Source organism: Periophthalmus magnuspinnatus, chromosome 11 (assembly GCF_009829125.3).
Source record: "Periophthalmus magnuspinnatus isolate fPerMag1 chromosome 11, fPerMag1.2.pri, whole genome shotgun sequence".
Lineage (NCBI taxonomy): Eukaryota > Metazoa > Chordata > Actinopteri > Gobiiformes > Gobiidae > Periophthalmus > Periophthalmus magnuspinnatus.
This window is the reverse complement of record NC_047136.2, coordinates 10,529,571-10,555,383: the sequence shown is the minus strand read 5'-3', so window position 1 is coordinate 10,555,383 and position 25,813 is coordinate 10,529,571. Positions and strand designations below refer to the sequence as shown.

General features: G+C 37.7%; 1 protein-coding gene across 1 annotated transcript; it reads left to right on the top strand.

Annotated features, from left to right (window-relative positions):
- The first annotated feature begins 14,269 nt into the window (after positions 1-14,269).
- Positions 14,270-20,353, top strand: LOC117378447 (transcriptional repressor scratch 1-like). The gene is made up of 2 exons (XM_033975046.2): positions 14,270-14,635; positions 19,491-20,353. The coding sequence occupies exons 1-2, from the start codon at positions 14,512-14,514 to the stop codon at positions 20,246-20,248; spliced, it is 882 nt and encodes a 293-aa protein (XP_033830937.1). The 5' UTR covers positions 14,270-14,511; the 3' UTR covers positions 20,249-20,353.
- The last annotated feature ends 5,460 nt before the right edge of the window (positions 20,354-25,813 follow it).

Below are 25,813 nucleotides of genomic sequence, written 5' to 3'. Positions count from 1 at the left end.
CCTATTGCATTAAACCTCCTTGTAAATAAATTGACATTGACAATAACAAGAAAAGCTGTATCTCCAAAGCTGTGAGGTGAAACACAAAGAAAATTAAAACTACAGCAAAACCTTAACCTGTAACCGTTTTCTTACCCCTTCTAAATTATTGATAATTATGTTTTGCTGTGTAGCACTTCACACTCACAAAATTTTATATTGTGAGACAATTTTAACTGGACCAAAGTAATAGCCAATATCCAATAGATATAGATATAGAAAAGATTTGTGGTCATGGATTGTAATTGGACTGTGTATAAATGGGTAAACATCCATAGTTTGCAGCTTACAAATGTTCACTTTTTGCATGAAACTGCCAAATGTGAGACTAATAACATGTGTTAAGCACCACTTCACGTCTGTAACAAAGACATCTATAACCTGTCACTATTTAAAGGTACACTGTGTCACTTTTCTAGGAGATGATCCTATTTATCTAAAAATCATTCTAATCTCCATATTGCTAACATGATTCTCGTCAGATTGACATGTGTAGACCTCTGAATAGTTCTACACATCAAACTGGGATGGCTCTCGCTGAAAGTGATTGGAGCCAATGATCGTAGCATTCAAACAAATACTTCACATTGATTGGTGGAAGACTCACAACAGCAAAAAATCTAATTTTAGCTAAATCCAGTTGAGAGAAAAGCAATGCGTCTTACCCATTCACATATACACAAAGCTCTTCCCTCTGCACGTTTTGCAAAAACAAAATAGTTTGTATTTCTAATAAAATAGGCCAAAGCATGTCTGTTGATGCTGCCATGTTTGTTTTGGTTTATTCAGTGCTGACTTCCACCCAAATCACAATACTGCCCTGTTCGCACCACTGGAGATGGGACCTATGTACCTGCAAATGCTTCAGAATTGGCAAGGCGACATTACAAGGCTACCATATTACCAAATACCACATCAAACCCACAGTAGCAAAATATATCTTTCACTTTCAGAATTTTAGTCAAGATGTAGGCCTAAGTAGAAACAGTGACAAAGAAGTAAATGTAACACAGAAGCCTATTATGCTTCTACAAAGATAGCTAAAGATGATTTCTCTCGCACAAATGCTCTCCTCCTCCTCCTCCTTGTTTATGAACTCCCTCTTGCTTCTTGATCTGACAGTATATTTTTGCTGGGCCTGATACCAGTCTCCCGGAAATGTCCGCCTCCCGTGGCTCTTCACACAGACCTGTCAGCCGTCTTTCACATCTCTAGTTCAGGACTCAGATCTGATTTCTCCGTTGATGCTGCTGCTGCTTTGTGGTTGTGAAAAAAACATGCACCAAATTACAATGTTGAGGAGGTGCGTGGTATGAGCTGACCTGATTTGTACTTGTGAGCGATCCCCCAAGGCCCAGTGAAGGAAGGAGATATGTTTTTGAATCGACTGTCGGCAGTTTGTGTAAAAATCTGAGTTAACAACGCAGAGCTGCTATATATATATATATATATATATATATATATATATATATATATATATATATATATATATATATATATATATATATATATATATATATATATATATATATATATATATATATATATATATATATATATATATATATATATATATATATATATATATATATATATATATATATATATATATATATATATATATATATACAGAGAGAGAGAGAGAGAGAGAGAGAGCTTCCATATTTACATGCATATACACAACTGTATATTGTCAGAATGATAAAGAGGAAATAGCTTTGGGACTGAGATGCTGAGACTTTGTTAAAGTAAAGTTGTACTTGTTGATATATTTGGACCATTACCTTGTTAGAGTCCACTTAGGGAAAGAGGGAGTTTATTCTTTTTATATTTTGTTGGCATTGACAGAAAACTGTATTGTAACTCTTCTGTGCTTGCCTGGAATGTTCCACAGTATGGCATTACACGTATATCTCCATGTAGATGAACAGACTTTACCAAGCCAAGTTAAAAGTCAGAGCTGTGGAGAGGCAAGCCTTTCCACAGATCGGACTCACAGTAACAGTGCATGTTTTTCAGGTATTTTCAATGGTAAAAATGCCAGTGGTGTGCTGTCAGGGCCAGCAGGGCCTTCTCTGCATCCAAAACAACCAGGGTAATAGCAAAGGAATCACTCACACTCAGACCTCACGGAGCACAGAATGAATGAACTGCTGAATTCATGGACTCCATGGTTGGATTATGCATCGGATGGTGACATGTGTGAAAGTACTCATCTGGTGAAGGTAGCAGCAGTGAGTGAGGTGCCGGTATTATCACATGCTCTATGTGCAATGACTTGAATTATAACCAAATAGAAAACATAAAGTTTAAACGTGTCCACTACAGTTGTGTCCTGTTGGTGACAGTGCTTGTGCGTTCTGACTTGGTGTGTGCACTCATGTGGTCATATCAATCAGCTGATACATTGTGATGGGCATTTTATGTGTTTAAGCAGTAAGATAATCAACATATTGAACAAAAGTACTAAACATTGTGGTGTATCAGCCCTGTGTGTGTTCTACATGCATTAAACTGGATTGGCTCAGCCCCTGCCTCCTCGAGGTCACCTCCACAGGTGAACACACAGGCTGTATAGTATATACAGTCATTTGTATAGTCACTTTGGCATCTATAGGCCTAAAGATAGTTATATCTCTAAATATGGGCAGCTGGCCCAGGTCCCGAGGCCACGGTCCACCACTGAAAATACCGTAATTGTAATTGAATAAATGCCAGATTAAATTTAATTTATGTCTCCAGTAGGTGGTGATCCTTCACCAAAAAAGTTACATAGTTAAAAATAGGATGGTATTACTTTGAAGCAATGGTTCTCTGTAGCAACAGAAGTGATAAAGTATAAACAACAATATTAAAGAATCACATTCAATGTCATGGCAACTATAAAAAGGCTTATTATGCTGCTAAAACAATGAAGTAATTGATCCAAGTTATTTTTCTCAATTGTCGTTTGTGATTGACAGGTGTCTTGACCTTATTAATGGTCCGTGATTGGTCTGACAGCTGCCATTCAGATTGCTGGAGGGGATGCAGAATTGATGTTTGCAAGCTGCCAATGCCATAAAGATGGAAAGTGATGAGAAAATTATTACAGTATTAGACAGTATTGCTAATTATTATTTCTACTGAAGATTGACAACTAACAAACAAATCAGATTAGAAAAAAATCCCATTGTTAGGTAATAAAAATAAAATCTCTCAGTTTTGTACAACGCACTCATTATTTCACACTGGGCTATATGGTTTGTGCGAGACTGAATCTAATGGTAATGATGTAATGATGTGTATGGATATGATGCAATGAAATGTAAAGCTTGAACAGGTGTCACAACAGGAGCAATGTGAATATTGTAATTTACACAACAAAACCCACTGCAGCCTCTTCACCAATCTTTAGTCTAAAACAGATACAGATAATTATTTTACTTGCTGTAACCTGCAAAATTGATCGAAACTGACTTCAGTTTCTGTTCAAAAGCATAGAACTGATCATCTACATGCAACATTGCATTAAAAAAAAAATTCAAGTATGTGCAGAGACTTTGGCCTGGATAGAAGACAGGAACAGAGATTTTCTGAGCTCTTGAATGCAGGACAAAATACAATTTATAATGAGGGAAAACCATTATGTTATAACATTGTTCAAAGCTCAAAAAGTTGATTTTACATAATATGTCTCCTTTAAACTTTAGACAGTACATTGAAAGTATTGGCAAAGTCATTTTCATTATCCAGTTTTATTTTATGTGAGGTTGAATTTATAACTTAACAGACTATTTAAACAAACAAGTCTCCAAAGTATACAAAACGCTTTTAACAGAGGAGACCGATGCTATCACTTGTGGCTATAATTGCCGCCATTGTTTTTAATGAAAAACTGTTGCACATCCTTAAGAAGCAATTAAAAGTAAAAATGGACCAACTTCTCCCTTTAAATCCACTGTGACCACAACAAGAGTAAACAGATTTATTATTTGTATCTTGTGCAGTGGCGAGACTATCAATCATACGCACACATCCGTTTGAGAGCGTAATTAATCTGAAATCCCTCCATCGCCATCAAAACAAACCGACAACAAAGCCACACAGAGTCCATCATTAGCGGAGAGAGAAGACGCGACAATGCCAAGAAATACAAAATCATACAATTAAATAAATAAATAAAAGTACCCCACTGTTTTGCTCACAACAGCAGCTTAACAAGGTAGCACAGGAGATTTAACAAGCAGGTTACTTCTTCCTTCGCCTCATGGCCTCCATATTGAAAAAAAAGCCCGTTTCCATGGTGACGGGGCATTGTTTTTTTACAGTGCACTTTTATTGCAGACGTCTCTCTCTGCAACTTTTCGTCTGGGTTATGGGTTCTCCAATGTCTCCTGTTAATATAGAAAATAGGCTACAATTCTCCCCCATAATATAAAGGCAACCTGGACTATCATAACAAAATCACACTAGTTGCTTATTATATGGCTGTAAACATAGACTAAAAGTGACTGATTGATGATGCACTATGTAATTTTTCTAGGGTTCTGCCACTTGCTTGTCTTTATGGCATAAAACTTATCTAGCTCGCATTCATTCACTTACAGGTGTTTTTAGTGCCATAATAATATCTTTTACTATCTATTACTGAGAGCAAAGTCATCTCCCGACAGATTGAACTGTAACTTGGCCTAGTGGCATCTCCTACTTGTTAAATGCCATTTTGTGGAACATCACCGTGCCTCCATAGTTCACCTTTAAAGCCAAAGAAGTGACAAATCTGTATATTATTTATCATGACAGGCCTATGCACATGTGTCCCAGGCCAAACACAATTACAGTTTGGCACGGGTAAAAAGTACCTAAGTTACACATTTTCACATTTTAATGACAAAAAACCCACAAAAAACATAGTGCTCTCATAGTTAATCCATCAATCACTTCAAATCCTTCTTAAAACAAGCTTACAAATTGGAAATGCCTATCAAATTTCAATTCTTTTAAGCTGTAACACATTTCTTAACCATCCCCATACTTCCGCTATATTACATTGGTTTCTCTATTTTTCAAAGAGTCTTTTATCTTCACCTTTTCCCCTTCCCACAATGCTACCCTGCATGTTGTTTTTCTGTGTACCAGTCTCCACCTATTGGCCTGTATACTTCATTATAACGCTAAGAGGATTTGGAGCAGCGGTGTATCCCAGGACCCAATTAACCCCCGGATTGTCGCCTTTTCCCCATGTTGCTGAGTTGTTGCACAAAATGAGGGACCTGTTTAAATAACTACCTTGCGACACACTATTTTCATGTTTGTAAATTGCAGGGTAAATTGTCCAGAGAGGAGGGAGGCAGAGGAGAGAAGGAGAGATGTGTGTGTACTTGTTTGTGAAGGTCAGTGAGAAAGCGGGGACAGATTGGTAATAGATCTGAACGCTGCTTATGTTTGATGTGCAAAATCCAACCTGCTTCAACAAGGCGCCGAAACACACAGAGAGGAGGTCAAATGTAAGGCTTTCAACTCTTCAGTTATTATTAGCAGTGTTTTAATATGAAGAGGTCCCACAAACAAAACAAGATTATCTCTCTAAGATCCACTCCTAGAATAAACTCGCACATTAAACAATTGATTTGTGCCTCAGTGAATTCATTGTTTGGGAGAGAAGAGTGTTTAATGCATTTGTAATTCGAAGCCCTGGTCAATCTCCAATTTCTGGAAGTTTGTATCTTTTGTTTTACAACTTAATTAAAGGGCACATATTACGCTTTTTTCTGATGTATGTTATAATGTTGTTTCCTCATCACAAACACACCTGGAGTTTTGTTTTGTTTCATTCACTCATGTTTAACGCACAAATCCTGCATATTTAGGATGAGTTCTTCACTCAAACAGACAACACTCTGTTCCACCTTGTGATGTCATGTGGTAATAGAGAAAGTGCTCTACTAAAACTTCATACACCTTAAGTAAAATGTAGGTAAAACATAGCTGTTAACCTGAACATTACCGCTTCATGACATCACAAGGTGGAACAGAGCATTGTGAGGTTTGGAGATATAGACAGACAAATAAAGGATTACTTAAACATGTGTGAATGAAACAAAATACAACTCCAGGTATGTTTTTGATGAGGAAACAACATTATACAATTGCAGATATCTTTTTGAGGAGATAACGTCATCCTCTGCAACCTTAAAACATTGTTATTATGGCAAATACAACCTTTGACAACCATTAGCATTCACGATGCCCCCAGACACAATCAGTAGGCTATCAGCAAAATGATAAAATAGCTCTCCGTCTACTATTTGATTTTATTCACAGGGTAGAGACTTATAGATCAAGTATTCTCTAGCCCAACAAATTCACCTCTCCATTTGAAGTGTGTCAAGCCTTGTTTAAAACTACTGCATACATTTTCCCCCCATATGATCTTGGGACTCCCTGAAGTCATTTTGGGACCCCCCGCTAGCAACGTGGGTGTAGTGAACATAAGCACAGTAATGTATGTGGGCAAGACTTGGACCAGCAACCCTTTCATTCCTGGGTGGATAAACCTCTGCACTACACTTTACTCCAATGGCCTTGTGGATTTTACCCTTTGTCTTTTGTGCGATAAAATCAATCTGTCCACCCTGTCTATAAATCTGGTAGTGGTACGTTTTAGTGCTATCGATGACACTGTTTATGACACATGTTTCAAACCTAATCTTTCTCCTTAATGAGTGTTTTGATCATGGGGCAGCTGACAGCGCCTCAGATGGGGCAGTACACCCGGGACTGTAAAAGCATTTGGTCTGACCGGACTGGGACACGCACATGTCCATTTAAGGGCGTCCTGGGGTGGAGGAGGGGGGACCAGGTGTGGGGCAGCTGTGTGGACAGGCTGGTTAATAAGCCTCTGTGGGTGAATTAATGACTCATGAAGCAAGCCCATATCTGTCTGAGGCCCATGGCTTATACAGTGCAATGAAAAATTACATGCCAATAATGTTATAAGGCAAACAATACAAGAGTACACATGGGTAAGACTGTCTTTCTGGTATAATTTTAAACTCTGTCACTATACGAACTAGGCCTGTCACTATAGCAAGTACGAAAACGATAATATTGAAACTTCTAAAAATGACCTTAAGCAGGGTAATCCCACCAAGTCCTTTTAAAATTGCATAATATTGTAATCAAATAGGCTTTTTATTTATTTAACTCTCTACAGAGCAAATCTAATGGTACTTCAAAATAACAAAAAATTATACCCACCAATGCAAACAAAACACACACACATATACACAAGTATTGATCCCAAAAAATATTGTACCAGCTTTCATATATTGAAGTCGATATAGTAATTATCGTAGTTCTAATATGAACATAAATTTAAACATATTATTTTCCTTATTGACCTATTGGTGCTATAAAGACTTAATACAAGACATAACATTGTGGCATGATCAGCGTGTACCATGTGAGCAGAAGTGGGTATAGCCAAAAACTACTCAAGCAAGAATATTACTCAAGTAGAAGTACAAAGTGTTGGTCAAAAATCATTCAACACAGGATGGATGGAACAATATATTTTAGGGGTCATGATTTATCGTGGGCACATTTTCTTTGCTGTAGTAGGATATCTTTGGTTATTTTTTAGCAATATGATAAGAATCGAGCTGTAGAAGGTTGAATAAATAACTGCTATGGCTCATTATAGATGCAAGCTAATTACTGTTTAGTTATTTCAGCTCTTTTTATCATCATGACTTGGTTTCAATATTATCATCTAGATTTACTTCAGCAATATTTCGCACTTCATAATTTGTTATCGTGACAGGCCTAACGGGGAAACTACTACTTAAGTTAGAGTAACAGTAAGTGTAACTGTCTGGACTGATTTGGAATAACGAAACATTAAATAATCCAAAAAATCTAGCATTTTCAAACAGATTGACCAGAAAAATAAGAAACGCTGAATTATATCTGGGGGAGTGCTGCAAGAAACATATGTTCACATCCTTTAATATTGTCTACATGAAGCGTTGTACTTACCACAGTGGGATGAGCAGCAAAAACATTTACTCAAGTAAGAGTACTGTTACACTGTCAAATATATTGCTCAAATATGCATAAACGTGGTGTCTGGAAACTACACACAGAAGTACAATTTGATGTAAAAGTCACTCAGATAATTGACTTGTGCATGATTAGTAGTGATCTGCTTCTGTTTTGATGGATAGTTCATTTCTATTGTTCCTGAAGTTCATGGAAATGAGACAATGATGGAAATTGAGAAAATCAAACCTTCAAAAGAATTCAGTGTGCAGCAAAACTATAGAGAGTTTCTTGATAAAGGACAATGGGATTACATTTTAACACTTTAATTCCTCACATAATAAGATCTGTTTGTGCGGTCTTTGGAAGATTAACAAGTGTATTAATAAAGCTGAGAAGAAACGTAAAGAACAAAATGCACCACTGAATGACTGACGATGATGTATCTTTGCTCAAAACCAAATGTATAGAATGAACCTTAAAAACTATACTATTTTTTTGCATTATATAACTCTATGGGGAAGCCCTCGAAATAATTATAGAAAATTACACAGCACTGAAACTTCATTATAAATCCAGGTTTGATATATTTTCTAAAATGATACAAACAGTAATTCTTTGTCAAATACTTAATACTAAAATGTAATCCCGCTACAATAATGTTACTTCATATAAAACTCATGGCCTTACACCGAGGCTTTGGCTATTTTAAAGTGATCTCAGCTTGTCATTTATTTGCTGTTTTAGTTGTTGTAGATGGAAGCAATTAACTTGAACATCCAGAAAGCCAATAATTAAAATATATAGGTCCCATAGCAGAGTATAAACAGCTAATGAGTTAATCAGCACATTTGGTGTAATTTAAAACCAGTGTCTTCTGGGGTTAATAACTACAAGTTTATGGTGCAGTCAACATAGTTACAAAATGATAAATGGCTTTAAGTTGGGGCTCCAAGGAGAAGAAATGGATTGTGGGAAAGATGAAAAAGCATTTACAAGACTGAGCTGTGGCAAACCAAGGCTGTTTTAAAAATGCAAATTGGACACAAATCAGGCATAGGGGAGACTGCGTAGATGTTTTGTGCCAGTCTAAAGGGTTGAACCATAACTTCCCAAGTGCACAGTCAGACAGTAATGACTTTATTATTGTCTTGTCTCAAAGAAAAGCAGCTAAAATATTTGTGAGACTTTGATCACCTTTTGGGTTGAATGAATTCCTTGTTGTTGGGGAAGCCTGTGAAACTAACTGAACAAATATAATATAAAAAACAAGGTTAGTCACCAGATGGTGCAAGTTCTGATTATTTTTGAATGAGAGAATGAAACAAAACACATCTTCAGGTGCTTTCTGTGTATAAGAGCATCATGATATTAAATATTAAAAGCTTAAAATTGATCTCGTCTGATCTCAGAAGTTTGTTAAGTGCTGGGAGGGGAGACTGCTGGGAATATAAGGTACTGTAGTGGGGTAGTAGTGGTTCTGGTGCTGGTGTTGTGTCCTTAGGCAAGACACTTTACTCTTGGTGGTGGTCAGAGGGGCAAATAGTGCAGATTGGCAGTGTCGCTTCTTTCAGTCTTAACATGAATGTAGTATGGAGTGAACGAGGAACGCACTGAACTGTAAAATTTTGACTGTCTAGAAAGGCTCTATTTAAGACTACCACATCAAAATATATTTAAGTAAATGAAGGGTTTTTAACAGCTAGACCTACTATGTCCAAAGCCTCTTAAAATGTATATTAAAGACCTGCCTGTGAACAGTATCATTACACACCTTTGAACTCCACTCGAACCCTGTCGCCCCACATCACTCACTTACACTTGTCTCTCTTTACCTCTGGCCCTCTCCATAACAGGACATCCCGTATGAAGTCATTCTTGGGGTCTTCCTGAGGGGGCCCAGGTGCTGTGGGGGTCTGGGGCCTAATGAGCCACATGTGACTAGTTAAAAAACGGTCCCATCTGATGCAGCCATTCGCTTCATTACCGCTCAATACATATTAATGTCCAGGTCACGTCTTATACATACAACATACATATTCATAGCACACATGCAACTCATATATGCCTCTTAATGACACGGGTGTTATGGTTTTCACATCAATTTTGTTTTGGTGTGGTTTTAGTATGAGTGACCACGTACCAGACTTGACTCCTGAATATTGTTCTGACTAAAGTGCAAATTTGAGGAATTTATAGGTGGCAAGATTGTTTTTTGATTCAATGAGAGTCTCGAGTTTAAAAGAAGGACTGTAGGCTAGATTTGTAAATTAGGGATAAAATTTTCACATTTTGGTTTCCTTTGCATTTTATTCATCTTAGCCTACAATATCTAAGGGAGCTGTCCGGTGTTGAAATGCCATTACTGTTGTTCAATATACATTGGAAGCAACTGTAGCTTTATGTATTTTGCCAATGCATTTTCAGTTTGAGGCAGTTTCAAAATACAAAGTTGTGTGTTCTTTTCTTCTCTTTTCTTCTTTCAAGCCTCTTTTTAATTCCTTCCCTGAAATCCTATACATTCATCAAAGTTACAGGGCATTTTACAACAAAATAATTTATACAGGCAGTTACATTCATGTTGTAATGTTATTTGTATCCATATTTACAAGGCCATATATTCCTCTGGTGCCACTGCTACAGTAAAGAAGAGGTCACAGGTATCTATTTAAAAGCCTAACAATTCATTAGATGTTGTTGCACAAGCGAACACTTTTAGTTCAGTTGTTGAGATGAAAGAATATATTTGCCATTTGAATCATTATCTCCAAACTCTGTCTCTCAGATCTTAAACCCTGATGACCTTTGCTTATCTTTAATACATTTCTTATTTGTTGTTGCGTTTCGGTTCTCTCCCCTCCTGCTCTGCTGCGTTATATTTACAAACCTCCTCATCCTCATATCTCTTTATATGTAAAACCCTTTATTTGAATTGTCTTTATTTAAAACCCTGTCATTTAAATAGCTCTTTAAAAGACACTGGAATGGAAAGTCAACAAGGACCTGCTCTGCCTGTCTACATGCGGCCGCTCTATTATTATGATAATGATGCATCGTCTCCACATGTCCCCACAGATTGGCTGCGTCTAGATTCATTTCGCTGAGCTCAGCAGTGGGGCAGGTTGAAGGGACGAGGGGCCGAAAAGTGGACAATTTGAGCAGCGGAGGCAGCGGCGGAATGAATAGCTACTTCCTGGTGTGTCATCGATCGAACAATCATCTCCCACTGCCCGCTCGTCATCAGCTCGAGGCTCTGACCTTGCCTTCTGTTGAGCTACTCAGTCTTATGGTGAATTAAATGTGTAAAAGTGTCAAATCCTGTTGCTGTTTGGTTCTTAAAGGTCCCGTATTACGCTATTTTTCAAATCCTTGTTATAATGCTGTTTCCTCATCAAAAACATAGCCAGAGCGGTGATTTGCTTCATTCACATATGTTTAACACACAAATCCTGCATATTTAGGCTGAGTTCTTTTCTCAAACAGAAAACATACTGTTCCACCTTGTGATGTTATGTTGTAATAGTGGTTCATTGTGTTTTTAAAGTTCATACACCTTCCCTGGAATCATTTGGATATTTTCAGTCCTGGAATTTCCTATCTCTACTGAATTAAAGGTAAATGTAGCTTTTAACTTGGAAACTACAGCTTCATGACATCACAAGGTGGAACAAAGCATTTTGAGCTTTGGGCTTTGGAGACAAACTCAACAAGTGTGAATGACAAAAAATACAACTCCAGGTATGTTTTTGATGAGGAAACAACATTATAACATTGCTTAAATCTCACAAGAGTCAATTTTTTTTTTTTTTTTTTTTTTTGCATGATATAGGACCTTTAAAATTACAACAATGTTTTACAGTCATTTATAGTGATTGTTCATTTATTGGAGGGTTTTGGTCACATGAAGCTCCAGTGTTAACCTGCCTCTCAAAGGATGCACCTGCTCTATTATGGAAAAAATGAAAAAGTAATATATATCTGTGCCATTTTTGCTGTGCAAGTTGGATGTACATTTTAAATCTTGGTTCTATTACTTTGCATGCCAAAGTTATACGCATTTTCATTTTTTATTCTCCTTAAGAGCTGTTTAAGTGCTTGGAAATCTCTTTTAGATCAACATTATAATCACAATTATTTGGCTTATAATTGCAATTACGATTAATTGAAACACGTGTCTATGCTGTCCCATGTACAGAAGGTTCTAACAAGATAAATTAAGTGTGTAAAGTTTTTGAACATTTAGTTTTAAGACTTTGTAGATAAGAAAAGTGGCTTTGGTCCAAATTTTGAAAGAGAACAAGAACAAGTGCACATATCATTCCAAAGGAGTTGATTAATTTTATTTTCGATTACAACATTTTTGTAATTGAATAGAGTAATAATTGAAATCATGATTAAAACTGCACAGACCCACCTGTAACCTCTTCTGATGTAAATGAATACTGCTCAGTTTAAAAAACAAAACAAAACAGATTCTTCTGTATTACACTTGCATTTCTTATCACTGATTTAACATTGACTTTAAATAAATGCATACATAAACATAAATAGAGAGACTGCAAGGAAGGACATCTGACATAAAGCCCATGACAAATGTATGCTGCAGTTTATAGATGTGATGGTTTAATGTGGTGTCACAAGAATTACTCTACAGTTTGAGACAATTAGTGTGATATGTACATGTAAAAGCACCATGAAATCAAATTATGCACAGGGTTTTTGTTCCCCAAACCATCAACAAAGAGTATCTGTCTACAGGTCTGCAGCTATATCCAGAAACACACTTAAAACTGCACCATCATCACAGCTTCTGCCTTGGAGCAACAGTGGCATACAGTATAAGAGGAAGAGTCCGCTGCACTTAGAAAAACAGAAACCCACTCAAAGATTTATCAACGAAGAGCAAAAATAGTCCAACTCCAAAGACCTCGTGAACAGATCTTACATAAACAAGCGCGTCACGGCATTACATCACTAACACTGTCCTTATGAATGGACAAACTGTCATAGACTCAAATGGACTGGACCCGGCCACACAGTCAGTCCCTTTTAAACAAAACAATGAGCAGAAACATCTTGACATCTAACACAATAGATGAAGGCATTGGCTGAGTCTGCACACACGGTCCTATTGGCCTGTGACTGAAGCTCATTTGCATAAAAGCTGCTCAATTGGCTGACTGCAGTGTGGAGGCATTGACCTGTACACAATGCCACAAGAAGTTGCTTTGGAGTGGTTGGTTTGATGGTCCACGGTGCTCTGAGAAGACTGTACAGGTGTAAAAATAACTTTATTGGTGAACATCAATAACTCCACCTTAATTTCTATTAATAAGGCATGAACAAAGACGTTTATTCATTAAGGATGCATATGGTTTAGTAGGAACCGTAACCAATTACTTAAGGAGTTACAATCAGAAGTTAGGGTTATTTTTATTTACGCAAGAAGTATTTGTTCATTTATTAAGACTATTTAAGTGTAGTTATTCTAAACTGTTTCCAATACATGTAACTTGAATAATAAAATCAAAATAGAGCTGAATGGATGTACCAATTTGTAGTTAAAGGTTTGAGGTGCACGACCTATTAAAACAAATACGTGTCATTTTCTTTGTATTCTGCCATTTTTGCTGCTTCGTATTTGCAGCCTATACAAGTTCTTCTTAATAGAATCTAATAGCTGCTGTTAGGAACACACAGCAGCTCTTCATAATAAGTGCAAGCGCGCCCTTAAACCAAACCAATTACATTCCTCTCCGGCCAGCGGCGTGCGTCGTCGCTGGTCCCGCAAGACGATGCTCTCTTTTCAGATGAATAAAATGAGGCACTTCCTCCCGCCTCTCTCTCTCTTTCTCTCTCTCTCCGCGGCGTGTGTGGCCTATAAAACCGCAACAGCTGATCTCGAGCGTCAGACAGACACAGAGGCACGAGGAGGAGAGCGGAGAAGCGCGAGACACACGGGGAGAACCTTCAGGACGCACGCTCAGCTCGTCTTCCGCGCGCTGTTTTTGAGCAATAGATTCACCGGGGCTGTGATGACACTTACTGTATTGTTGTGAACGACGTCTTTGGGACTTTTCCACTTCTCCAGTCCAGTGTTTAACTTCACTTTTACGCTCACGTCGCCCTTGACCAGCTCCAAAAGTGACAGCGCTACTTGGGTTTGCTTCGGAATTTCCGCCCTGTTTAAGGAGCTGTCCAGTGCTGAAACGCGGAGCTGTCCACTGGTTCAGATAGATCTCTGCCGGTTTTACTGGATGTGCATGGGCAATACTCTTAATCCAAGTTATTCTTAGCAATACCTTTTCAATTTGGGACATTTTCCAGTTATGTCTTCCTTCCTTCGTACCTGTTCGTTGGGACTTCTTTAGCAGTTGACATCAGACATTTCTCAGCGTCAAAGCAGCGTGCCCGTGTTGTGCGTGTGTTTACAGCCACTATCCCACAATGCCTCGCTCTTTCTTGGTCAAGAAAGTCAAGTTGGACGATTTTTCCGCGGCTGAACTAGAGAGCTCGTATGGACACAGCCGGAGAGAGGAGCTAAGTCTGCGTTTCCATCACCATGATAAAGGTTAGTCAGCACCTGGCATATGACACCCGGGGAAAAGTCTTTTATTCACGCATTTGGAGAGAAAAAAGGGGATTTGCGGGGTCAAATTGAGGGCACACATTCTGGCACATTGAGATTTTTCCCTCTACAGATTATATGCAATGAATATAGAGCAGATTAGACAGATCAAAGCAAATGAGAAATCCAGTTTTAGTCACAAGTGCAATTAAACCGTGTATAAATGTTAGTTAAACAGTCCAACAGGATTCCTTGTTTGTAAATGTAAAGAAATGAATGTGTTTTCCAGTCAGTGTCAGGTTAGAGGTCAAACGGGTTTTATTTCCTAAAGGCACTGAGTGGGTTTGTGATGGCTCAGCAGTTCACAGCATCGATCTATGGACTGTAGGAGGAGATGGGAATGATGACATAGAGGAGGACTTTTTCTTTTTTTTTTTTCTGAATGGAAGTAAACCAAATGCAATGCAGTCATGTCTGAAAACCTACCTACTGATTCAAAGTTAATGATAATCTACTTTTCGTATCACTTGTAATCAGCACATAATGGAATGAACTGGTTGTCTTAGTGTAGGCACTTGGCTGGAGGCATTGATTTGTAAAAGCATTTTGTAAGTGCATTTTATTGCATGAGGGACAGGCTGCACCAGTGGCTAAGGGAAACCACAAAAGAAGCAATAAAACTGCCTTTACTTACCACCACATTACGTAATTCAAAGAAGGAACAGACTCTTGACAAGTGAAAACACACACACACACACACAAACTGTTCAAATGCTGTCATAATTTTAGTTTTACTACATGTTAAAGCTCATGAAACACTGGGCACAATGCAATGGAAATATGTTTGAGCTGAGTTTGAGCTTTCGCATAATCTACACATGACATTTTCCCAGATGAAGACACATATACACCCAAAAACACTAACATAATTTGATTTTTCCAACATTCAAGTCTCCACATGTTTCAAGAAGGCCAAAAATGTAATCAATACTTATGTTATATTATGGCTTATAATGGGTTCTAGCTTGTATTTCGTGTGCTGACCATATAGAAGGCTAATTTATGCGTATTACTCACCATCCAAGCCCTTTAAATAAACACTCACTAAACTGTAAACATTAGCATTGGCATCTTCCCTAATTCCATCATCATGTTGTTTGCTTAGCTTTTATTTAGACGCACCGTTGCCCTCTAGTGGCCACCGATGTCACGACACCTCAATGTAAACACAACCTGGTGGCGTTCACATTGTACCAAGGTCAAATGCGAGAGGCAGAAAATCCCTGGCGCCTTAACAACAAGCGGCAGTGTAGCAAGACCAACAAAGCAACACAACACACAGAGGTTAGACGACGCAGATCTGTCCTCATAAATGTAACAGGAGTTTGAGTGAAGCGGCTTGTTGCACACATACATTTAGCGCGCACACGTACAAATGACGCACACACTAGCGGCTGAGCGTTTCTGTCAAGTCGGCACATTTCCAGACTGCTCTCTTTCTACAGCCGAGTGCACAGCGGTATATTGCAACGCACACACACACACATACACACATACACGCACATACACACGCATACACACGTAGAGAAGAGGCAGGGGATGACCTACAAGTGTCCATAGATCCAAACTGTCAAAACAAATGCATTTTTCATGGTTTCTGTCTATTTAGTTTCACTGTTTCTCGTAATTCTGTTGGATTTGTGATCATTGGCGTTGCGCTCGTTGCTGGAGCAGGGTATTTAAATGTTTAATAAGCATTTATAGGGGCGTTTACAGCAGCTATCAGCCCCTCTCGTCGAGTGCTTGTAAATGAATGTAGTTAGTGTTGACAAAAGGAGATAGGGAGCAACTGCACAATTAAAACGACGCAATTTACGGTTCTCGACACTGTTTGGTAACAAAGAAAGCATTTAAGAGAGAATTACAGCAAGTTTTACGCCTGTTATTAATGGAAAACCTATTTTACTTACTACCTTTCAAGAAACAAACAAAAGTCTATGATACTAGTGATACATTGTGTTTATCACCCTATGCAACAGTTGCCATCAGTGCTACAATAAGACCAAAATATGACCTTTATAGGTGTTACTCCGTGTTACTCTTTAAGTTGTGGGGTTTGGGCGGGGTCTAATGGTAGTTTAGGGCAAAAACAGAGTGCACTTTCAAGCATTGTTAGACAAATTCATTCAATAAACAACTATAAAGGTAATGAGTACTAATTTCGGACCAGGATTTGTACTTAACCACATTGCCATCCAGATGTAATTCAATGTGCACTAGTTTTTCTATTACAGGGTGCATTACCATCTTGTCTCCATGGTGATGTTATTGCTTTCCCTGGAATGTTTCACAGTATTCAACTTTTTTTTTTTTTTTTTTTTTTTTTAGAACAATAAAAGCATCTGTAACTGAATAAATAATGCACACTGTGGAACATTCATGGAAAAGAATGAACATCTCCATGGAAACAAACAGGTGGTACCCTTAATTATAAACGTAGTATACTTAATTCCACTGTCCTCCTTTTGAAACCAACTTTAAACAGGCTGTAATGGCACATGAAGACAAAAATGTTCATCTTTTACTTGTTATTACTGAACCTGACAGAAAATATGCCTGGCCTTTTCAAAACTTCACTCCTGGCCTTATTCACTCTTTTATGCAAAACAACAATTGAATATTCATGATTTTCCTCGCCTTGTTTTTCTCCCCACCTCCGACTTCATTTCCCCTCTTCCTCCGTTGCTGCCCTGCTTTAATTTAATTGAAAGCATTAAATTAGTTTGAGCGCCTTAGACACGTCGTCAAACTTGCCTAACCGCAATCCCCTAAACTCTACATAACATGACTTCTTCCTGTTTCTCCTCCCCGTCTGCTCCCTCCACGTCCTGCTCTCTCCTCCACGTCTTCATCGCATTATCGACCGACTTTCTCAGAACTGCATCATGAAATTATATTAGAGGCAACAGTATCTCCTGCCCGGGCTGTGTATAAATGCTAGGAGAGTGCTAATTGAAATGGAGAGCTATTGATCGCCATAGATTCACAAGGCAGCGTGTCTCCCCTCCTCTCGCTTCTCCTATTGTCTGTAAGCCTGTTGACTGTAGGAGGCCAATAAAACAATAACAAAGAAATCATAACATGGAAACTAATAATTGAGAGAAGAGATGAGAGAGGAGCTGTGTACACAAAAAAGTTCAAGGCAGTCATTATGGTGAAAGGGAAAATGTATTAAATGAAATTCAGTGTAATAGAATAGCTGTATAGGGCAGTTCGCTGAAGCCTTGAGGTGAGATGGTGTCGACCTGTCAAAAAACGTACCGCAAATTGTGAGTGAATGTGCTAAAAAGCCGCGAGTTAGAAAATAAAGGTTTCCCACTGTGGCAATGTGTCATAGGTCCATTGGAAACTGCTTCTCTTTGCGTTTTTATCTGGCAAGTAGATCCTTCAGGGTAGAACAAGGACCTAATCTTAAGATATATTAAGAGTGACGTGTCCACAGAAATATGGGACCGGGTTTAAGTGGTTGTGACGTTTTAGGAGAGCAAGAGAAGAAGTTAAGAGGTGGTATTGTGAAAAGTAACTTGTTCCATTGTGATATTATGTATATGCCATGACTTTAGGCAAGAGTGAAAACAACCAAAGGGTCACCTACCAGTTTAAGGCATCATACACTTTAGTTTAAGTATTTCTAAGCCTGAATCATTCTTAATAAACTGTTTGTTCATTATTAATTAAGTCTTTGTTCATGTTTTATTAAGACTAATTTAAGTGTAGTCATTAAAAATAATGACAGGAGTTTTTATGTTTGTCTTGTCCTCCAAATAATGTAAATGTTTGGTTTCTGTTGTGTTACAAATGCATTTAATATAAGCATTAGTATAGGCATTAGTATTATTTGTATAACACAATTTATACGCAAAGTAATTCAAAGTGCTTTACAGAATAAGAAAGACATTAGCCATTAAGCCTGGATTTAAACATTGTCAAAGTAGAGGCCTGTCTCACATCTTCAGGAAGACTGTTTCAGATTTTAGCTGCATGAAACTGAAACGCTGATTCCCCATGTTTAGTCCTGACTCTGGGCACCAGCAGGAGGCCGATCTCTAAGATCCTCAACGTGTGAGATGCTTCAAGTGACACTAACATGTCGAAGATGTACTTTGGTGCTAGGCCACGGAGAGACTTGTACACAAACATATATAGCATATTTAGCTCGTATACTGTAGCTCATGACACCCTCTTCTGGTGGTAACAAATAAATACAAATTATTTAAAACAGTCAGCAGATTTTCCTGGGTTTCAAGCCATGGCAATTGTCCACCATTGTTACAGCAATTATGCCATTCAAATCAAATTATTATATTTTGAATGGGGAAAAGTCCTCACTGTCCTTCAAATCTGGAAGGAATTATTTGCCCAAAACTTATGAATACAAGTCGTTCATATCGCTATTATTATACTATTCTAATTGGCATGTTTGGACATCAGGTTTTAATATAGAGTGAAATTTTAATTGGTCCTATTGGTTCCATGTAAAGCATTATATTTGTGATTACTCTGCACAAACAAGGTGTCAAATGTTAAATATCGACATTACGTTCAATAGATACTGAGGAACTACTGGACATTTGGACTGTGGTAATATGTGTTCAGTTGTTTGGAAGAGGCTGCTGTGAGACAAATGCCAAGCTGTAACAGTGAAACAAAAAATCTATGAAAACATCTATAGAAAGAACAGTTTGATCATCCATATCCTTCTATTTTGGTTACTTCCTGTTGCCGAGCGTCTAACCTTTCGTTTCTCATTCCCAATCAATTACACATATCAATAACTGACCTTGTGCTCTTTCTACAGGCTACGGCTATCTCAGTCCATCTCACTACGATGACGTGGTTGTAAACGACTCCTCCGTCATCACTAAAGTCGCATCTCCTGAACACCCCGCGCTGATCTACGGACGCATCGAAGACCCCTACAATGGCGACATCCATGGCGACTCCGACCAACCGGACAGCCCCAGATCCGAAGTTTCATCGTCTGCCGGCGGCTACATCAATGGAGATACGGCGGTCAGCGAAGGTTACACGGTTGACGCTTTTTTCATCATGGACGGTCGCTCGAGACGGAAGTCGGGGGGCAGCAGAGGGGCAGCGCAGAGGCACACATGTAGCGAATGCGGTAAAACCTACGCAACTTCGTCAAATCTTAGCCGGCACAAGCAAACGCACAGAAGCATAGATAGCAAAATGGCCAAGAAATGTCCGACGTGTGGAAAAGTGTACGTATCCATGCCGGCAATGGCGATGCATTTACTGACCCACGACTTGAAGCACAAATGCGACGTCTGCGGAAAGGCGTTCAGTCGTCCGTGGTTACTTCAAGGTCACATGAGGTCACATACAGGGGAAAAACCATTCGGATGCGCTCATTGTGGTAAAGCGTTCGCCGATAGATCGAACCTCCGCGCACACATGCAAACTCACTCAGCCTTCAAGCATTACAAATGCAAAAGATGTGACAAGACTTTCGCTCTAAAAAGTTACCTAAACAAGCATTACGAATCTGCATGTTTCAAAGGCGCGTTTTCTCCTATTAGCACTCTCAGTGAATGACCAATTTGACACTGTTATGTGGGATGAAATTGCGTCCGTAGTGGCTTCTTCCTGTGAAAAAAAAAACAGGAACTTTGAATCCGAGCGAGGATCATGAAGCAACAGAGAGACAAAAATAGATTAAAGATTTTTTTGATCAACTGCTCCTTGGAAGTTCAGTGAAAACATCTGATGCCTGAATTAGATTGTCACCTGCTTTGCGATAAGATGCATCCCTTTTTGGAGATAACAAAAGCACAGCATATCGAGTTTTTTTTTTTTTTTTTTTTAAAGATCTATTTATGCCCACGTTTTGACATTTTCTTTTGACCACAAGATAAACACTCAAAAGCACAAGTCCCCATACTCTGTCTTTTTGTGACAGGAAGATTGCAACTGTTCAAAGCATGAAAACCTGCAAAGAGATTCGATAAACTTTGATATTTAATCTGACTCTTTTATATGGACAAACCTTCGTAATGTTGTAAGAGACACATTGGAGTCGACAATTTGGACTTGAGGACAATTATATGTTTAACAAAGCACATATTTTTAGCTTCCTGTATCTACTGGTGATGAACACAACCAACTGTAGACATTCAAAGCATAACACAGTGGCAGACAGTGAAGTAATATCGTATCTTAAGTTATATCTGCCACCAGTATGCTCCTCTTTCAGTATTTTCAACGTAAAACAAGTTAATGTTATTAGACATTTAAAATGTCTCATGAAAAGGTCAAACCTTTGCAAGTTTAATTGGTTTGTCTCTATATTGAGCATCAAGTTGTGTACACTGCTATTTATGTATGCATTTATTTATTTATCTATTTATTTATTTATTTATCTATTTTATGTGTTAATTTAATTTATTATTCATTTATTTATGTATCTATTTTTTCTGATTTTAGCACCTTATTTTGTTGAATGGCTTACTCAGTTATGTTTTAATGAATTTTGAATATGCCAAAGCATTGTCACTTTGTTATGACTGACTAAAACTTATTTGAATTTACGTTTATGCCACTTTAAAACTACAAAACGAATGCATGCAAAAAAAAATACAATAGCCTATAATGGAATCTATGCCAACTGCAAGGTATTTAAGCGATATTTTGCCAAAATCTCAAATAGGCGGATTAGAATATAAGCAAATTTTGGGGCAATATGTTGTGTTTCATTTACAATAAGAGCAATAATGCATGATATTTTTGGACAGTCAAAATGCTTGTAACAACTGCGGGTACCACTAGTGTATGTAGTTTTGAGGAACTTCAGGGAGTAAAGGCAAAACCAACCTAATAGTGTTAATATTGGAGGGTGGGTTACGGAGCTCTCACTGTGGGATAATTGTGGCCACTTAAGGCTGTATTCTGTGGATTTATTTTGTTATATTGACCCCCGTGTAAAGTGTAAGTTTCTAAATGTTTGCAGATGCTGTGGAGGCTAACAGTTCCACACAAATGAGGGCTCTTTTTCGGGTTGGGGGCGGGACGACTTTTGTACATGGTTTATGCACTGCCTGCCTTGTATTATTACTAATATATTGTAGAGAGTAGAAGGTATTACTTAGGCCTCTGGTGCTGAAACATGGATGAGAGCATTAAGAAGACAGAACAATGGCTTTATATAGGAATGCATTTACTTTAAAAATGCAGGTACATGCAGTTTTACCATGACTAATTAGCTGTTTTTGTCGTTAACAGCAAAAATAGCGCAATATGACTTGAGTGCTTTTGTGTTTCATAATTACACAGATTAATTTGTGGCAAAACTGTCATAAAGTTTGTCAATATTAAACTATACCACGTCAGCATTCAAAGAGAGGCTTCTTATTTAGAATACACTACTATATGATCTTATTTTGCTATATTTTAGTTGCAAATTTCCCTAAAATCTTCATTTAAGCGTCCAAAAAAGTATACAGTTTGGAAATGCATTGTAAATTGAAGGTGAATGGTTACGGATCTGGGTAATTAGTTATGTGCATTTTTTTTGTTTTATATCTTTCTTAACTTGAGAGTGAACAGGGAAAATATTTGGTAAAATTTTCAGCACCAGAGCGCACCACCGAACACTTAGATTCTACTATGAACTACCGTAGCCTATTATAGCCACAAGCTAGTTTACCTATTCTTATATAAAGCACTTCCTCTTGACAAGTATATCTAACTTTTTTCAAAGATAGTAGCACAATGAGAGAGTTTAGATTCAGGTAGAAAATGCCTTGTATGTAGAACCTCTTTCTTCTTTTTGTACGAACAACGAAATAAAGGCAAAAAAGATGTTATCATGGCACATGCTTTATTATGACACAAAGCAAAGACTGAACAACACTGCTAAAATGTCATTCACCACTGCTTGCGTGGGACCATCTTTACAAGCCTTTTTTAATGACTGAAAAACTATTTTGCGGCAAGAGGCCTTGTTTAAAAACTGCTGGTTCAATTTTGGATCATTTCTACAAACGTATGGACAATAACAACGGATCAGGATGACATTTTTTTGGGAGCTTCCTACTTTCAGTTCTTCCTCTTTTGCGTTTTTATTATCGGACCTCCAGTGATGGTTGGAAACAATGTAAAGCACAAACACTGGGCATTTTATTCACTTATTAAATAAAAAAAATCTAGTTTAAAAAAATGGTGTGGTGTTACACGTGTACTGATTCACCTGAAGACAAAATGAATGTGTTTACAGGCAAGGGTAAGATACAACATACATACTGAAGGCTACTGCTCTAATTGTGGTTGAGAACTAGTAAATAAATGAAAGACACAGTTAGGATGGGATGTTCCAGGACACACACAGGGGCAATTCTTGTGAGAATGAAGTACAGAAGGATTGTATTTAGTAAAACAAATTTAACTTATCTTATAATTGTTATTCATAAATGATTTATTTTTGGCATGTTCAAGCAACTTTCTTTTTGTACTAGACTACAGAGATAAAATACATGCAGACTTCAGCCTCTAAAACCTTTTTCACTCAACCCTTTGTTTCATAACAGGTGAGGAATTTAAAAACCATCAGTGTACACTCTATGGAAAAGTAGGCCGGCCATCGCTATCTGTCAGAGAACAATACGGTATAAAATGTATTTATAAGGGACTACTTCATAAACTGCTGGAATATCTCACTTGTTTGTTAATCATTGATACAAGATCACATTGTATTGGTCAAAGGACTAGACACCAGAACTGAGATGGGAAAAAGGGGTTTTGGCTGTTTTTGATTCACAAAATTGGATACTTTGGTGACACAAATGCACTTTAATAATCTGGTAACAAACATTTATACTTACACCTGCACTTGTTTTTAATGTTTTAAAGGGACTTATGTACTTTTTGTTTGTTTTTTGTTTGCATTTTTTTATGTATTTGAACAGGGCATCCATAAAAAGGAGAGTCTGAGGGCTCTCATTGGGCTTTCCCTGTATACATTTTAAATAAATAAACAAATAAATTAATAAATAAATAACAACAAAAATAAATCTAAACCTAGATCATGCCTAAACTGGGTGTAAATCATCTCTAAACCTGCAAAAGACCAATATTTAACACATTAATATAGCATACAAATAAATCAAATGGCAAAGATGATACCAGATTAAACCAGATTATAGCACCATGGACGAAACCCAACAATGGTACAAGGACCGCAGTATTTGTATTTCTGATCAATACACATTAAAAAAGTATTTAAATTGCACAAGATCCAATAATCCAACGCTAGTTCCATCTCCTATGATTCCCAGAGCAGTTAATAAAGAATCATTATCCATATTTGAATGATATTGATTGTGTGGTTCAAACGGTTGGGCCTTCTGCGGTATTATTCTGCAGGCTGGGAAACATCTGTGTGACCTTCATATAAAAATGACTGGAGCGGCACCTTGATGTTTACGAGTTCACCTGCTCTGAACACAATAAACTCTTCATTATGATCTTTATAGACTGCGTTTATGTTATGTGAGACTATTAAGGACTCCTAGTTAACATGAAATGAATAAGCAAGTTTTATTTTTACATTTTTATTTAAACCTGAAATACCCCAAATATAACCAGCAAAACAAATGTTGTCAAAGTCGTCTGTCGGCCAGAAGCATTAATTACTCACTTAATGACTAATTAGAGCTTCATAAAACATTCATTGCAATAATTTGCCTTAAAAAAAGCACCTCATTTTGGTTTTGTGCCTGGTGGCAACGGTACAGAGGTCAGATGGTGCAGTGACGCCGGGAGATTTTAATTGCTGGTGTGGTCCTTCAAACGTGAAGAGAAATGCTGACATCAGGACAATATGTTTAACCTTGTCAGTGTTGAGACGCATACTGCATTTATCTATAGGACTAAGGCTAACAATGTAGTGTCATGTCATTTGTGTTTATATATGTTTCAGTCCTGGTGGTTAATTGTATATCCTCTATTTAAACAAGGGCATATGAAGGGCATCGAATATCAGTACAAAGAGATTTTTTTGCTGCTTTCAATGGTTTTTTCCCATTCAACTTCTTTGCTTTGTCTCAAATTTATATAAGCAGTCAGTACCTTTTAATAAATACTTCAAAATACAGTTCATTAGCGCTACAACTGACAATTACTATAGTTGTAGATTAGCGTGCAATTCATTTTTTGATTAGACTAGTCAAACTATTTCTAAAACAGTTTTCAAAGCTTCTGCGTATAGAACAGTTACAAATAAAATGTATTATTGATGAAAATTCAAAATAGTTTATTGTTTTTGGAAATTTTCATTTAATAATCCAACTGTCTTTGTTATAAAAGGTCTTTTGGCATGTGCTTTAAAGAGGTAACAATCAGGATTATCAGTTTATAATCACAATCGTTTATTTTAATCCTCGAGTAGTCATGATTATACCGATTATTGTTGCAGTACTTGTTGTAAATATCATATAAGCCCCACCAAGCTTTCAGTTCAAACATTACTAAAAACACAGTGCATCTGGTCCGTGATAACTTTACTATTACACTGATGCCTAACCCCTCCCATTCCTATTCAAAGGATTATCTTTCCTAACAAAAATTGCCTCTTTACCTCCCCTCTCAAACCCTTTCTTTTCTCTGTACCTCTTTATCTTCAAGGGAGTGGTTGGTGTCTTTGAGATGGAGATGCACGGCAGATTGTAGTCCCGAGCTGCTCTCATGGCAGTCTTTGTTTCTCCAGTGTAACGTCCACTGCACTCTCCACTATACTAAATGGAGTAGACCACAGTGCTTTGTTTATGGCTCGGGGTTTTGTCCTTTGGGGGAACCAGTTTCTGTCTTAAAGTGATTGGTGGTTTGAAATAGACTGGGATTTCATGCTGTCTGGAAATCCTCTGAAGCTTTTCAGACATATCAGCTGAGTAGGGAATAATAACCTTCTCCTCTCTTCACTATAAAACTTTTGTCCAGTTGGCAGAATTAAATTTTTCTTTTGCTCTGGATTATACCTGGACGACTGAGGGATTACACAAACATCACTCTGAAGTATGCACATATATCAATTAATATGCAGGACTGTAGCTAAAGCAGTTTGCATGTTTTGCCATGATGTGCTATAGAGCCAGTCCCACTTTGCAGATT

Excerpts from the sequence above, each read along its gene's own strand:
- LOC117378447 (XM_033975046.2), top strand. The coding sequence starts at position 14,512 with ATGCCTCGCTCTTTCTTGGTCAAGAAAGTCAAGTTGGACGATTTTTCC. Across the intron at positions 14,636-19,490 it reads TTTCCATCACCATGATAAAG|GCTACGGCTATCTCAGTCCA; the intron begins GTTAGTCAGCAC and ends CTCTTTCTACAG.